General features: G+C 48.9%; 1 protein-coding gene across 4 annotated transcripts in view; it reads left to right on the forward strand.

The window, feature by feature from the left end:
* Positions 1 to 670: 670 nt before the first annotated feature.
* The window catches only part of MYZAP (myocardial zonula adherens protein), a 100,740-nt gene continuing 85,990 nt past the window's right edge, over positions 671 to 15,420 (forward strand). For 2 of the 4 annotated variants that reach the window (XM_008268955.3, XM_008268956.4), the window contains exons 1-3: positions 671 to 882; positions 7,094 to 7,171; positions 11,150 to 11,236. In XM_008268955.3, coding sequence (XP_008267177.1) covers positions 808 to 882; positions 7,094 to 7,171; positions 11,150 to 11,236 — 240 coding nt within the window. In that variant the 5' untranslated portion in view covers positions 671 to 807. The remainder of the gene's footprint in view (positions 883 to 7,093; positions 7,172 to 11,149; positions 11,237 to 15,420) is intronic. The other 2 variants (XM_002717707.5, XM_070054263.1) reach the window with 2 other exon arrangements.

Raw genomic sequence — 15,420 nt, forward strand, 5'->3', positions numbered from 1 at the left:
AGGGTGGCTGTGAGGATTAAATGACGTCATGACTGCCAGGTGCTGGACAGCCAGGCCCCACGGTAATCACTGAATAAACAATAGGAGCAGTTGTGACGGCCTCTGTGTCCGCCTTACTCGGACTTGCATTTCAGGTCTTAGCTTCGTCATCACTTCCTCTCGGAGCCCCTTTCTGGCTGTCAGGCTACGTGTGGTCTCCCACGGCACATAGTATCTCTTCTCAGCACCTGCACCTGCTGTTGCAGGCTGTCCCCACCAGACTGCAAACACCTGAAGGACAGGGGGCCGGTTGATTGTGCTGGCTGTTGGGAGGGACTTATGATAGGCACTCAATAAATACTCAATGAGTGACAAGGGTGAAGGTCCCAGTGACCCCCACCCCGCCGGGGGGGCGGCAGAGAGTGCTGGGGAAGCCGGGGGAGGGAGTGGGCGGTCAGCAGCGGGCCGCGAGGCTGAAGTAGGCAGGCGGACTCCGACTCTGCAGGCGACACAGGGACCTTGAGTCTCCTGCGCGTCTAGGGCCGCTTCCCGCCCCGGGACTGACCCTGGGGGCGGCGCAGCGCTGTGGGCGGGGACGTCGCTTCACTCTGCGTCCCGGGAAGAAAATGCAGCAGGACGGGTCCGGCCGACGCGCTCGGCCCCGCCCCGGCCCCGCCCCTGGCCCCGCCCCCGCCCGCTCCCGCTCCCGCCGCGCAGCAGCCGGAGCCGCAAGTGGCCCGCGCTGGCCCCCACGCAGGGCGGGTCCCGCACGCTTATTCTGCCCGGGAGGAGCGCCCTGCCCAGCCCGCCGCCGACAGCCGCTGCGGGATGCTGCGCTCCACGTCCACCGTCACCCTGCTCTCGGGCAGCGGCTCCAGGGCGCCCGGGACGCCCAGCAGGAGGGTGAGTGGCTGGGGTCGGGGAACCACCGCCGCCCCATTCCTCCATCTGGAGGGCTCTGGGGATGGCGACGCGCGGGAGCTGACCCCTGGCCCCGACGCTTCCCCCTGGGCCCAACTTTCCAGTTCTGTCACAGCTTGGGGTCACCATCTTCGCTCTGCACACCTCATGGCCGCCCCAACTGCTGGAGGGCTAGGATTTAGGGATTTTCTGGAGTTCCCAGAGACTTCCTCCCCTTCCTGCCTCCTCTGTCAAGCCAGGTTTATAAGGTGCAGGGGCGGTATTTCTGCAGAGACCCAAAAGTAATGAGTGTATTTAAACGCTAAACTTTGTTGCTATCGTTGGTGATTCCGGAGTGAGTTTAGCCAAGGTGGGTGCCCACTTTTCAAACTCGCAGGAGCACGGTAGTGTGAGATGTGGGACTATGCAGAGCACTTTCTGATTTGAATCCTGGCACACTGGCAGCAGCCTCAGCTCTGAAAGCCCTGGGCCCCTCCCCAGGGAAGTTTCCCCGTGGAGATACTGGTGCTCTGCAGTCTTAGTAGTGTCTCTGTCCATCTCTCCCGATGCTCTGTGAAGAAATGTTCGGCAGGTGCAAGTTACCTCTTTCATAGTCCCCATTTCTTCCCAGATCAGCACCTCCGAGTATATTGTTCGGGACTTGATGTGTGGCTGTCTCAGTTCTCCCGTTTATCCTGATGTTCCATACTTACCACTTGGCACCTCTTTACAAGGACTGAGACTGTAGTGATGAGTCCCCCCCTCCCCCGCACCAGGGGGGTCAACACGTGATTAGGCCAATCCGAAGCCAGGAGCCAGGTGCTTCCTCCTGGTCTCCCATGCAGGTGCAGGGTCCAAGTACTTGGACCATCCTCCACTGCCCTCCCGGGCCACAGCAGAGAGCTGGACTGGAAGAGGAGCAATCAGGACTAGAACCCGGCGCCCATATGGGATGTCGGCACCACAGGCGGAGGATTAACCAAGTGAGCCACAGCGCTGGCCCCAGACAAACTTCTTTGCTTTTCCATTCAGGACCTCAGCCAAGGGATGGTGGTTCCCTTATAACTTATCTTTATTTAGCTCTGGAAGAAAGGCGTGGGTTCTGGGGTGTGTTGTGTTTGTACACGTCAGACACTTAAGGTCAGGAGGACTCTAGTTGTCCCTGTTAGCTTCCCAGAGCAAGATCCCTGTTATGTCCAAGGGGTTTCCAACCGCAGGCCCGGCCCAACTCCAAGATGGGCATTTTCCTTTTTTTTTTTTTTTTTATGGAAATTTTTCTGTGCTGGAACACAGTAGCCATTGAGAAAGAATGAAGTCACTGAAAAGCTGGCCCTAAACCTACACAGGGTACGCGTGTGACCAGATTGCATGAACTTCTCTGGGTTACTGTCCAGATGGAGCGACTGGTTGGGGTGCGAGGGTGAGACTGTGGGTGGACACCCATGTGCCTAGTACACCAGATAACTTTTATGAGGATTTATTTCTCAAATATTTACTTTCGAGGTTTATTTTTAGTTACAGGTGCTTTGGTGTCTGGCACATCGTGACATGCTTTTGCAAAGGCCCTACCTTCTGAATAAGACAGGGGAGGTGCTTTGGACTGTGGCCCTCAGAGCTCTGAATCACGCCGTGCGTGGCCGTCCTGGGCGCATTCACGCTTGCTCTGGGAAGAAATAGCTGAAGGTCGTAGGATTCTCCTTGTTTATAGGGTTTCCAATGCTGCTTGGGACTGGCAGATGTCGTAGGTTGTGTGTGTGTGTGTGTGTGTGTGTGCATTCTGGAGATGGATTGGAGGGAAGCTGAGATTTATCAATTGGTTAGTTGATTTATTAGATATTTGTAGTTCTGTGTGGTGGATGTCTGGGCCTTGGGGCTTCCTCTGCCTTTGGAGGTTGACGTTGACGTTGTCGTAGATTTCCATTGCGTGGAGTGGTGATTGTTCTAATGGGCCAGGGAGTGAAATCTAGAGGAAAGATCTTTCCGCTGCATGTGAGAAAGGGCTCTGGGCTGTAGGGGATGTTGAGTTTAGCTCTGCAGGGTGAGCTGGAGTTCACAGGGTGATTGCCATTGGGATGCTGAAAGTAAATGTCATTTGTCTGAATACTATATGTCAGCCATTAAAAGTATATTTCGGCTGGCGCTGCGGCTCACTAGGCTAATCCTCCACCTTGCGGCGCCGGCACACCACATTCTAGTCCCGGTCGGGGCGCTGGATTCTGTCCCAGTTGCCCCTCTTCCAGGCCAGCTCTCTGCTGTGGCCAGGGAGTGCAGTGGGAGGATGGCCCAAGTGCTTGGGCCCTGCACCCACATGGGAGACCAGGATAAGTACCTGGCTCCTGCCATCAGATCAGCGCGGTGCGCCAGCTGCAGCGCGCCGGCTGCTGCGGTCATTGGAGGGTGAACCAACGGCAAAGGAAGACCTTTCTCTCTGTCTCTCTCTCTCACTGTCCACTTTGCCTGTCAAAAAAAAAAAAAAAGTATATTTCTGTTTCATCCAAAGTGCTTCTCAAATTAGGGGCTATCCTTGTCCACATGTTCAAGCCAACCAGACATGGTGGTGACGGCGGACGCTGAGCAGGGAGTTCTCTGAGTCAGCGGCCAAGGACAGTGTGGCTGAGCAGACTGTCACCAGCTGGCCTTTGTTCAATGGCTGCCACCTGCAGTTTGTACTTCCTTCTTATCTGAAATCATTTCTCAAGGGGAAAAAAACAGGTGGGAGGGTAATTTCTGTAAGCTGATAAACAAAGCTCTGAGAGGCATTATGGGTGCCAACCAGCAGGAGTTGTGAAATTAAAAAAAAAAATCCTCTGCTTTCCAACCAGTTGTGCACTAAAAATAGTTTTATCTATGGCAACAGCAGGAAGATAAATTGGCTGCAGAATAGCCACGGCCAGAATGATGACCTTGGGGACTGGGGGAAACAATTTTTAAAATATTGACTTAGCTTCATGATTTTGATTTTGTAAACATGAGTCAATCTTGCTGAATGAGCCTTTGAAAGGAAAGGTCAAACGTGTGGCCAGGTTTGGGGGGAAGGCACGTGTTGCTTTGTGCAGTTGAGTATTTTTGGCTAAGCTGTTCAGCTAGGATGGTATGGGATGCTAGACCTGTCAAGAGTTTTCTCCCAGCACCATGCTCTGTAGATAACAAAGCCGCTGGCTGGGGTGGCTGGTATCGTGGCTGCTCAGTGGTACATAAACAAAACAAAGCCTAACAAGGCCACAGGATGGGGTCATTTCCTAGCCTGCCTTTACTGGTATTTTGTTCTGTTTGCCAGGGTCTTCTGCTAAATAAACAAGAACAGGCCTGCCAGTCTTCCTTCCCTGGCCAGTGCTCCACCCTCCCCACATCTGTGACTGTGCCATTGGTGCAAAATAAGGAATTCTCCCGAGGTGGCTTGTGAAGGGGTCTGGCAGGTGTTTACCTCACTTCCTCTTCCTAGTAGATAGAAACATCTGTGCACATAAGCGCTGAGGAAGGCACGCAGGATGTTGTGGGACCTCGGCATCTCGTGGAAGGAAGCCGGCTGCAGCATCCCTCAGGGGAGGGGGCCGGAAAACAGGCCTGCTTCTCAGCAGGGCCCTGTGGAGCCAGCCCCCGACAGGTCAGGTTGTGGGCTTAGCCAAAGAGCCTCGGCCACTGAAAAAAATAATGACAGTTGTAGGCTCAAAAATAAATAATGAATAAAATGTCCCAGACTCTACTGTTGTTCTGTCTTGCTGTGATCCATGCAGATGAACAGACCTGAGTTCTCAGAACTCCTAAGGGATCCTGATTTCTAAAGAAAGCGTGGATGTCCTGCAGAGGGTGTGGATTGTGACTTTGACCTGTTCCTCATCTCCAGGGCACTGAGGATGGGCAATACATGAGGTTCCTATTGTGTTTTTCTATATGATAAATACTGGGCTCGCATGTCTCAACAAGAGAAGGCTACAGTACCATCCGGCTTCTGCTAACTTGCGAAACCCTTTCAGGTCTGTAAATCTCAAAAGTTGACAGCCCATTGAATACAAGGAGCTGTGGACCCAGAGCAGTCTAACTAGAGACCTGTTGGAATGACTCAAGCTAAGATGCTTTCAGCCATTGCACGTGCTATGGTCTTAAAAATTGTACTAGTACTTTTCCATCACACTGGAGTAATACAGCAGTGTTGACCTCTTTCCCTCTTTAGATGAGTGATGTTCCCTAAATGCCAATCACTGCTGATGCTTATTCATTGTTTAAGACCAGAGCAATCTTGCTAAAATGCAAAACCCAGTCACTTGCCTCCTCTACTTTCAGGACATCCTCGCCACGCCAGGAAAACTCCTTAGTTTATCATCCAGGCCCTTGCCTGTTCTGTTCCGTCTCCCTCTATGCTCTTCTGAGATACTCCAGATGACTTGCCATTCCTTGGGTTTCCAATGCCTTGCCTCGTTGACTTTTTCTGCACTTCTCCTATAATGAGGGTCATCTCCTCCAAGAAGTCTGCCCTGAACACTCCTTCCTGTGTTCTCCCAGAAGCCTGTGCCCCCCTCTCCCCATTGCTTGTGTCACCTGTGATTAACTACTTGAGGAGAAGGTTTAGAGACCCTCTCACCCAAGCCTGGTGGGATAGGTGCTTGAAATGAGGAGTCTCACCAGGGTTCAAAAGAAGCCACACCGAGCTTTGGATGGACAAATGGGAAAACAGGAAGCCACTTGGAATGGAGCCATCTCATCACCTATGGGCAGGAAACAGGTGACAAATGGTTGGGAAAGCTGCCGCAGGTGAGGAGACTGACACTTCTGGGAAGGGCTCCAAATGTTCCACTTGTCTCATCCTGTTGCACAGTTAAGGCAGTGGTTCTCAGCCCTGGTCCCACGTAGAGTCGCTGGGAAGCTTTGAATAGCCAAGCCAAGGCCGATTCCCTGAGAGCATCTGAAAGAGTAGTATCAGGATGCTTCCCAGGTAGGTGCAGCCGGAGATGAGCACGCTTTCTTAAGCACTGCTCCCCCCTGACACTCTTAGGACATTGCTCTGGAAAGATTCCTTGGGGGCCTTGTGGGAAACAGGGCAAGGTCATGGTAGGAGCAGGGCCAGAGTCAGACTGCTCCAACTCACACTGCTATCTTTGTGTGCCTTCATCCACCTGTTTCCTCTCTGGATCCTGACATTTCGGGCATGTGGCGTGCTTTGTGCAGGAGTGAGCCAGAGAGCAGGGAGGAGGGGCGTGGTTACTCTTCTCCTATTCATGAATTTTGCTTGGAAACAGCCTCAGCATGGGACAGAGGGGCTCCAGGACACTTATACCACCTGGAACAAGAGTCCAAGGATGGAGATCTGAGGACGGCCAGCTCCTACCCCTAGAACAAACCTCGCCCTGGCTTGTTTTGGGTGCCTCTGAGCTAGGATTGTTTTTTTTTGTTTGTTTGTTTTTTGTTTTTGTTTTTGTTTTTACACAGGCCTGCAAATGCTGAATATTTACGCCCTGGCCCTCTACAGAAAAATTTTGCCCCACCCTGATGTAGATAATCAGAGTGCAAGTTCACGGCCACAGGAGCTCAGAGACCTAATCTAGATGGGTCATGCTCCACTCCCCACACAACCTGGCCTACAATCTGCTGATTTGATTCTTCTGCTGATCAGAGTGTGTGTGTGGTCTGCCTCCTGGCCACACCCACAGGGAGGGGCTGCACCTCCTGTTCCTAGGGAATGCTGGGCAGTGACCTGCAGTCACCAAGCTGAGCAGGCCTGAGAGATATGTAAATACATTTGGTTAATTTCCTTAGGGAAATCCATGTTTCTAAACCAATAAGCAAATCCCTGTCACCTCCCTGGGTCATCTTCTTCTCTCCTTTTTTTTATTTAATAAATGTAAATTTACAAAGTACAACTTTTGCATTGTGTGGCTTTTTCCCCAGTAACCTCCCTCCCACCCGCAGCCATCCCCTCTCCTTCTCCCTCTCCCATTTCACTCTTCATCAGGATTCATTTTCAATTATCTTTATATACACTCCGGCCTCAGAATCAACCTTGGGGAATTTGGATCTCGCTAAAAGGCCCACGAGAGTCTCACAGGCATGGAAAGCCACGACACTGTGGCAAAAATGACCTGAATGAAAGATCTCGGTGAATGAGACCCCAGCAGAAAGAACAGGCCATCAAAGAAGGAGGCACCTTTCTCTGAAGGGAGGAAGGAACCTCCACTGTGATACGGCCTTGACTAAATAAGTCCTCTCCTTTTTATTTGAGGTGGATGTTTTTCCCTTGAGTGAGCCCAGGTGCAGAAGCTCAGAGCATGATGGATGTGGATCCCCGGGTGCTCCCAAGGTGAGAGGCCCAGACCCCTTGCTTCCACAGAGGGGTCAGAAAGGAGGCCCTGGGAGCCCGCTGAATTCCCTGGGTGCCCTGGTTGTGCCCTTTCTTGGAGAGGAAGCCTGAGTGCTATCCATAGCTCTCAGGGGGCTTGGGTTGAAGAAAGTGGAAGATATAATAGGGAGTTTCAGGTATAATCTGCTTGCTTTGTTTCAGTTCAACCTACATGACATTTGTGAAGCAAGCACTCCTTACGTGTTGAGACTCTGCCAAGCACCACGAGGCTGTTCAGTGCGGGGGACATAGGAGGTGCTCAGTAACCGTCAGTTGAGTCAGTATTGAAAGGAACTTGGATTTCAATGGTTCTCCATTGTTTTCTCATTAGAACACGTGCTTCTGCACCCTAGAATTTGGCACCTGCCTACGTGTTCCTTTTCGTCTCCTATTCTAGCTTGGGCTGCAGGTCCTCTTAGGATTCTCTGAACACACCAGCATCTGTACCTCTGGCCTGCTTGGCCTGCCTTGCTCGGTAGTTGTCTATGTTACCATGGAGACGATAGCTTCTCCAACCTCACTGTCCTGCAGAGTCCTTGGTGCCCTTCTATACTTAGCTCGGATGTCATCTCTAGGAGCCTTATCATCCAGTCCCAGCTCTAATTAAGATTGGCGTCCCCTTCCTGATAATAAAGAACTCAGAGGACTTAATACATGCCAGAAAACTTGCACTGTTATACATAGTAGCTGATTTAATCCCAAGGAGATACAGTACCATTGGTTCTGCTGCACAACCAAGGTAGCTGAAACACTGACAATCAGGTAGTTTTCTGAAGGCTTCATGCTAGTAGATGTACAGTGTCCCTCAGAATTTATGGAGATTGGTTCCAGGACCCATGGTGGACACCAAATCTGGGGATGCTCAAGCCCTTTATATAAAATGGTATAATCTTTGTGTAGCACCTATGGACATCTGCCCGTATACTTTAAGCCATCTCTAGATTATTTACATTACCAAATAAAATGTAAATGCTACGTAAACAGTTGTCCTGCTGTGTTGTTTAGAGAAAAAAATCTGTACTTTAGTACGAATGCAACTTTTTATTCTAAATCTACATGTGTGTGGGTGTATTCTTATATATATATATATATATATATTTAAAGGTGTATTTTATTTATTTGAAAGAGTGACAGGGAGAGGGAGAGACAGAGAGAAAGAGATCTACCACCCACTGGTTCAATCTGCAAAGGGCTACAAAGCCTGGGACTGAGCCACGAGTAATGCAGGAGCCTGGAACTCTCTCTAGGTCTCTCAGCTGGATGGCAGGGACCCAAGTACTTGGGCCACCTTCCGCTGCTTGCCCAGCTGCATTAACAGGGAGTTGGATCAGAAGTGGGAGCAGCCAGGACTCAAACCAGTGCTCTGATATGGAATGCTGGTGCCACAGGTGGCAGCTTAACCTGCTGTGTCATAATGCTGGCCCCTTGAATATATCTTTAAAAATTTTTGAGAGAGAGTTCCAAACCATTGGATCACTTTCCAAAAGCCTGCAATAGCCATGGCTGGGCCAGGCTGAAGCCTGGAGTCAGGAACTCAATCCCATTCTCCTACGTTGGTGGCGGGGACCAAATCCTTAAATCATCATGTGCCTTCTAGGATGCGTCTTAGCAGGAAGAAGCTGGAATTGGGGGTGGAGCCAGAACTGAAGCCCAGGTATTCCAGTATGAGATATGGGCATCCCAAGTGGCATCGTAACTGCTAGGCCAAGCACCTGCCCCTTTTTCTGAATATTTTTGATCCACAGTTTGCTGAATCCACAGATGAGGAGCTTATGTGGACTGACTGTATTGGAAACCAGGAAGTGTAGTTCCACTAGGCTTTAGCTACAAGCTACCCTGCCTCTCAGGGGCCTTGCATTGGTTATGCTAAGGGTCTCTGATTGCCTTGTTTGGGTATGGTTCTAGAGTGTGAGTTCCTGGGGGGCACAGCCATTTCTTTGTCATCAAGGTACCCTCATGGTCCTTTACATGTAGTGGGTGCTTAGTAGCTGAGTAATGAGTTTTGCTGAGTCCAGCTTCCTGCTCTGATCCACTCGAAAGGATGCTTGCTTGCAGGGATGGCTGGTCCAATAGCTGTAGCAGTCAGGGTAAGTGAGATGCCCTTCTCTGCATTGTTCAGAGCACGAGGGCTGAGCCAGCCGTGGAAACCCACTGAAAAAAAAGTGCCTTACCTAACTCTTAGGTGCTTCCCAGCCTGGGGTGGCTCTGGGTATTATATATCTAATTTTCAGGAAGCCATGGTGATCGGCATCATAACGCTCAGAGATAAGCTATGGGGCCTTGATGTCACATGGGGAGAATTTCCCATGGGAAGATTGCTGAAGGTGATTCATAGAGGGAAGTGCACTCTGTGGGGTCAATGTGATAGGTGAGTTCAGGGGTTCCTTTCCATAGTGCTTCCGTAGGAACTCAGAGAACCTTCCAGACCTTGTCTAGTATGTCCTCTTTGCTGCTCCCAAAGCAGACTGTCTCTTTCTGACACATTCTTATTCTTCATTTTTGCCATTGCCACTATATTGTTATATTAATTTAAAAACTAACATATACTTGAAACAGTTGCAGACAACACAGAAATTCCAGAGATAAATGCCATCAATAGTTGGTTGTGTTTCCTTGATAATATTTTTCCCTTAATCTGCACAAATTATCAGGATGTTCAGAGCAAAAGCAGAATTTTGCACATTTTGTTCTGTAATTTGTTTTCTCTGCTATAATGATCCCTGTGGCCATCTTGGCAGGAGGGAGTGTGATTCTATTTCATGCTGGGTTTCCATTGCTCCTGGACAGCTGGCCCATCCGTGGATAGGCTCCTTCGTGCTCCTTTGTGTCTCCATCAAAGCCCCTCTCTTGCCTAAGACAGGACCTTAATGCAACTGCCAAACAACCTTGGAGTCAAATGTTTTATTTCATAAGTTCAGTTTAGTTTATTTTTAAAAAAGATTTCATTTTATTTGCGAGGTAGAGTTTACACATAGAGAGAGAAAGAGACAGAGAGAAAAGTCTTCCATCCACTGGTTCACTCCTGAAATGGCCACAACAGCCGGAGCTGGGCCTATCCAAAGCCAGGAGCCAGGAGCTTCTTCCAGGTCTCCCATGTGGGTGCAGGGACCCAAGGACTTGAGCCATCCTCTACTGCTTTCCCAGGCCATAGCAGAGAGCTGGATCGGAAGTGGAGCAGCCAGGTCTCGAACTGGCTCTCATATGAGATACTGACACTGTAGATGATGGCTTTACCTACTATGCCACAGCGCGCTACCCCCCCCCCCCCATTTTATTTTTTTAAAAAAAGTCTTATTTATTTGAAAGGTAGAGTTATAGAGGGAGGCAGAGGTAGAGTTAGAGATACGGGGTTAGAAGGGATGAGACAGAGATAGATCTCCCATGCACAGGATCCTCCATCCCAGATGCCTAGCAACAGCCTGGCAGTTTGCATTTATCCATTTACCTGTCGTGGACATTTGGGTGTTTCCACCTTTTGCCTAGTATGAATAATGCTGCTGTGAATACAGACTTTTCTTTCTAAGCTTTGCAATTAAACGTGTACATGTCTGCTGTAGAAAAATTGAATTGTTAACTTGAAAACATCCTTTCACCCCAGTCACCTGAAATCTCACCATTGTAGAGATAATCGCTGTGTGTCTTTTGGCACCTGGCCTTCCGGGTGTGTTTTGGTCGGCACTTGTGAAGTGAGATCATTGAATGGAATATGGGCATTTAAGAGAGATTTGAGTTCTCTGAAGTCCTCGGTTGTTCTCTCGTTTGGGGCAGCAGACTCTGCAGGGCCAGGCACGGGCTGGTCTCCTCGTTGTTCCTCTCCTGATTGGTACAGTGGCTCCCATGGCCTGGTGGGAGGAACAGGCTGTGCGAAGCTCAAGGTCACTTGGCCCCTTCTTCCTGACCGATGGTTGCTAACCTGCTTCTCCTGTCCACCTCTTGCAGGCAAATGTCTGTAGGCTGCGGCTGACTGTGCCCCCCGAGAGTCCGGTTCCTGAGCAAAGTGAAAAGAAGATTGAGAGAAAAGAGCAGGTGAGAGATCTCGAGGCAGGGCTGTAACCTGCTGTTCCTGCAGCCCCTGGCTGGGCCGCTCACGATGCTGACGCTCGGCAGCTCTGCCCCCTCCACCTTCCCACTGCCTCTCCTCTCTCCCCCGCAGTCCCTCGGCCCTCCCCAGCTGGCTCTGCCAGTGCCGTGTTCCTGCTCCTGTTTCCTGGTGAACACTGTGGCTCTGTGTTGCCTCAAGGCTGCAGGGACACTGGCCTTAGTAACAGGTGCAGGGGACTGTGGTTTTTCCTGAAATAGACCCATGTGGTGGAGTCAAAGGGCCCTTTGTGAGCCGCCTTTGCGCCAAGAGCCTGTCTCAGGTGCTCGGGGCAGAAGGCGGGGCAAGCGGGAGAAGTGCAGCAGGTAGCCCAGGGCTGGAGAAAGGGCACCTTCTTGGCCTGAGGTAGGAGTTTAGCAAACACTTTGTGCCTGCTCCGGTACTAAGTGCTGGGGAGATAAGGCTGCCTTTGCTTTAGGGGAGTTTGCGGATTTTCAGGTAAGGCAGGCGTGTAAATAAACAGTGGTGACATGATATTTTGAGTGCTGGGATCCATTGATACAGGAAGGGCTCTGAGAGCCCAGAAAGGACATCATTGACTGCTTGGGAGGTGACAGTGAACCAGAGGCTTCAAGGATAAACTGCAGCGCCTGCCTACCTCTAGGCCTGTGGTCCTGGCCTAGTCATTTTACTTATTCACCAACAATTATGGGGCACCTGCTGTATTCTGGGCAGTATTTTAGATACTAGCAGTGTAGTAGTGAACAAAGCAGTATGTACACACACACACACATACACATGCAGTTCCATGGAATTTATTCTAGTGGGACAAGAATGAAAATGAACAAAATAATTAAGTTTATTTTATAGAGTTTAGGCGGTAGTAAGTGCTAATGGAGACAAATAAACGAAGAGGAGGAGAGAACCAGGGAACAAGGGAGTCAGCAGTACTTTTTTCTTGTACATGTGTTTTATATGAATATGAAATAAAGTGGTTGAATATAGATTTCATAGTAAACTTTCATACATGGAATCATGAGATAGCAATTTAAAAAGTTTTTTTATTTTTTTATTTGAAAGACAGTTACAGAGAGGGGGGAGAGAGAGAGAGATCTTCCATCTGCTGATTCATTCCCTAAATGGCTGTGATGGCTGCAGCTGAGTCTATCTGAAGCCAGGAGCCAGGAGCTTCTTCTGGTCTCCCATATGGGTGCAGGGACCCAAGCACTTGGGCCATCTTCCACTGCTTTCCCAAGCACATTAGCAGGGAGCTGGATCAGAAGTAAAACAGCGGGAACTCAAACTGGCACCCATATGGGATGCAGGCACTACAGGCTGGGGCTTTAACCTGCTGAGCCATAGCGCCAGCCCCATGAGATAGAAATTTCTTTGGAGTTAACCAATCATGTTCTCAGCCGTAAATAAAAGAAGCGTCTCATTGACCAGTAAGTGGTTGGTACTATCCCTGTGTTTTCTGTAAACCTGTGTCTCCTTCCCTCCTCTTACGCCCTTTGTCTTCCCACTTTCTCAACAAATGATGCTGTTGCAAATGATGAATGTCAGGGAAAGGAAGTAGTGAGGAAGGAAAATGGAATTGTGATTAGGAAGGTGGGTGAAGGTAAACTTGCTGATCTACTTGAGAAGAGAAGATCCAAAAGTAGTCCAGGAGAATGGCTCCACCCAGGCTGGAGCAGCAAAGCATCATGGTAGGCCTGGGGGACCTGGCCAGAAGGCCGGACAGTGGTACCGAGACAAGTGGGGTCAGAGCAAAGAACGAGGAGCCTGGTTTGGAGGACTCTCACTGGTCAGAGTAACAACTTGAGCATTGAAATAAAGGTGACAGTAATGGGTTATAACACACTAAATAATAGTAATAATAATAATAATAATAATATTCCATGTGTATATAATCAGAGAGTGGAGGAAAGGGAAGGCTCTTCTTCTATTTTTTTCCCCAAAGATTTATTTATTTATTTGAAAGGAAGAGTTACATAGAAAGAGAGAAGTGGAAGACACACACAGAGAGAGAGAGAGAGAGAGAGAGAGAGAGAGATATCTTCCATCCATAGTTCATTCCCCAAAAGCCCACAGTGACTGGGGCCAGGCCAGACTGGCTTCATCCAGGTCTCCCACATGGGTGCAGGGGCCCAGATACTTGGAATATCTTTTGCTGTTTTTTTCCAGGCCATTAGCAGGGAGCTTGACTGAAATTGGAGCAGCTGGGACTCGAACCAGTGCCCACGTGGGATGCTATTTGGCTCCAAGGGAAGGCTCTACTTTATAGAATGCCAGCTAATTAATTTATAAAAAAGTAAAGTTTTAAATTTATTTTTATTTATTTGAAGGGCAAAAGGGATGAGAGAGAGAGAGAGAGATCTTCCTTCCATTGGTTCACTCCCCAAATGCATGCCTGTAAGAGCTGGGGCTGAGGGCTGATGCTGTGGCATAGCGGGTAAGCTGCCACCTGCAATGCCGGCATTTCATATGGGCGCCGGTTCGAGACCCGGCTGCTCTATTTCCAATCCAGCTTTCTGCTATGGTCTGGAGAAGCAGTGGAAGATGGCCCAAGTCCTTGGGCCCCTGCATCCATGTGGAAGATCCAGAGAAAGCTCCTGGCTCCTGGCTTCAGATTGGCACAGCTCTGGCCATTGCAGCCATCTGGAGAGTGAACCAGCAGATGGAAGACCTCTCTCTCTCTCTCTCTCTCTCTCTCTCTCTACCTCTCCTTCTCTCTCTGTGTAACTCTGACTTTCAAATAAATAAATAAATCTTAACAAAAATAAAGTAAGAGCTAGGGCTAGGCTAAACTAAAGCAGGAACTTAATTCAATCCAGGGTTTCTATGTGGGTAATAGGGACCTAACTGCTTGAACTGTCCACCTGCTGCTTCCAAGGATTAGCAGAAAGCTAGAGCTGGAAGCAGACCAAGGACTTGAACCCAGGTACTCCAAAATGGGATGCAAACATCCCAACCGGTTTTTTAACTGATATGCCAAATGCCTGTCCTTAATTTAGAAAATTTATTTTGTGCCTGCCAGATAGGCTTATCAGTGGATGCAAAACTAGTTAGCAAAAGGTTATCATGGAGTATTAGGAAATACATATGGTCTCCAAGTATCACTTCAGCAGTCTGTGTATGGATTCTGAAGGGACAGTGTAGCTTACAGTGCAGCAGTCTGGCTGCCAGCATTTCATCAAGTGATGCAGACGAACATCATGCACCTGGGGCAGCCCAGTGCTCTGGGGCTGCTGAGGTGATGTGATGAAGTAGCACACAGTGTCTCTTGTGTACCATGCATGCACACTTGTTCAGTTGTATCTATTAACAAACATCCAGAAGGCGGGATATTCTACCAAAAAATGGGCTTAACCCCCTAAGCAAATTCAATGTTATTTTCTTTTATTTAATAAATTTAAATTTCGAAAGTACAACTTTTGGATTATAGTGGTTTGTCCACCCATAACCTCCCTCCCACCCGCAAACCATCCCATCTCCTACTCCCTCTCCCATCCTATTCTTCATTAAGATTCATTTTTAATTATCTTTATATACAGAAGATCAACTTAGTATATATGAAGTAAAGATTTCAACAGTTTGCACCCACACAGACACACAAAGTATAAAGTACAGTTTGAAGACTAGTTTTATTATTAATTCGCATAGTACAACACATTAAGGACAGAAATCCTACATGGGGAACAAGTGCACAGTGACTCCCATTGTTGATTTAACAATTGACACTCTTATTTATGATGTCAGTAATCACCCGAGGCTCTTGTCATGAGCTGCCAAAGCTATGGAAGCTTCTTGGTTCACAAACTTCGACCTTATTTAGACAAGGCCATGTTCAAAGTGGAAGTTCTCTCCTCCCTTCAGAGAAAGGTACCTCCCTCTTTGATGGCCTGTTGTTTCCACTGGGATCTCACTCACAGAGATCTTTCATTTGGGTCATTTTTTTGCCACAGTGTCTTGGCTTTCCATGCCTGAGAAACTCTCAAGGGCTTTTTAGCTGGATCCGCATGCCTTAAGGGCTGATTCTGAGGCCAGAGTGCTGTTTAGGGCATCTGCCATTCTATGAGTCTGCTGTGTAACCCACTTCCCATGTTGGATTGCTCTCTACTTTTTTAATTTTATCAGTTATTATTAGCAGACACTGATCTTGTTTATGTGA

Source organism: Oryctolagus cuniculus, chromosome 12 (genome assembly GCF_964237555.1).
Source record: "Oryctolagus cuniculus chromosome 12, mOryCun1.1, whole genome shotgun sequence".
Taxonomy (NCBI): Eukaryota; Metazoa; Chordata; class Mammalia; order Lagomorpha; family Leporidae; genus Oryctolagus; species Oryctolagus cuniculus.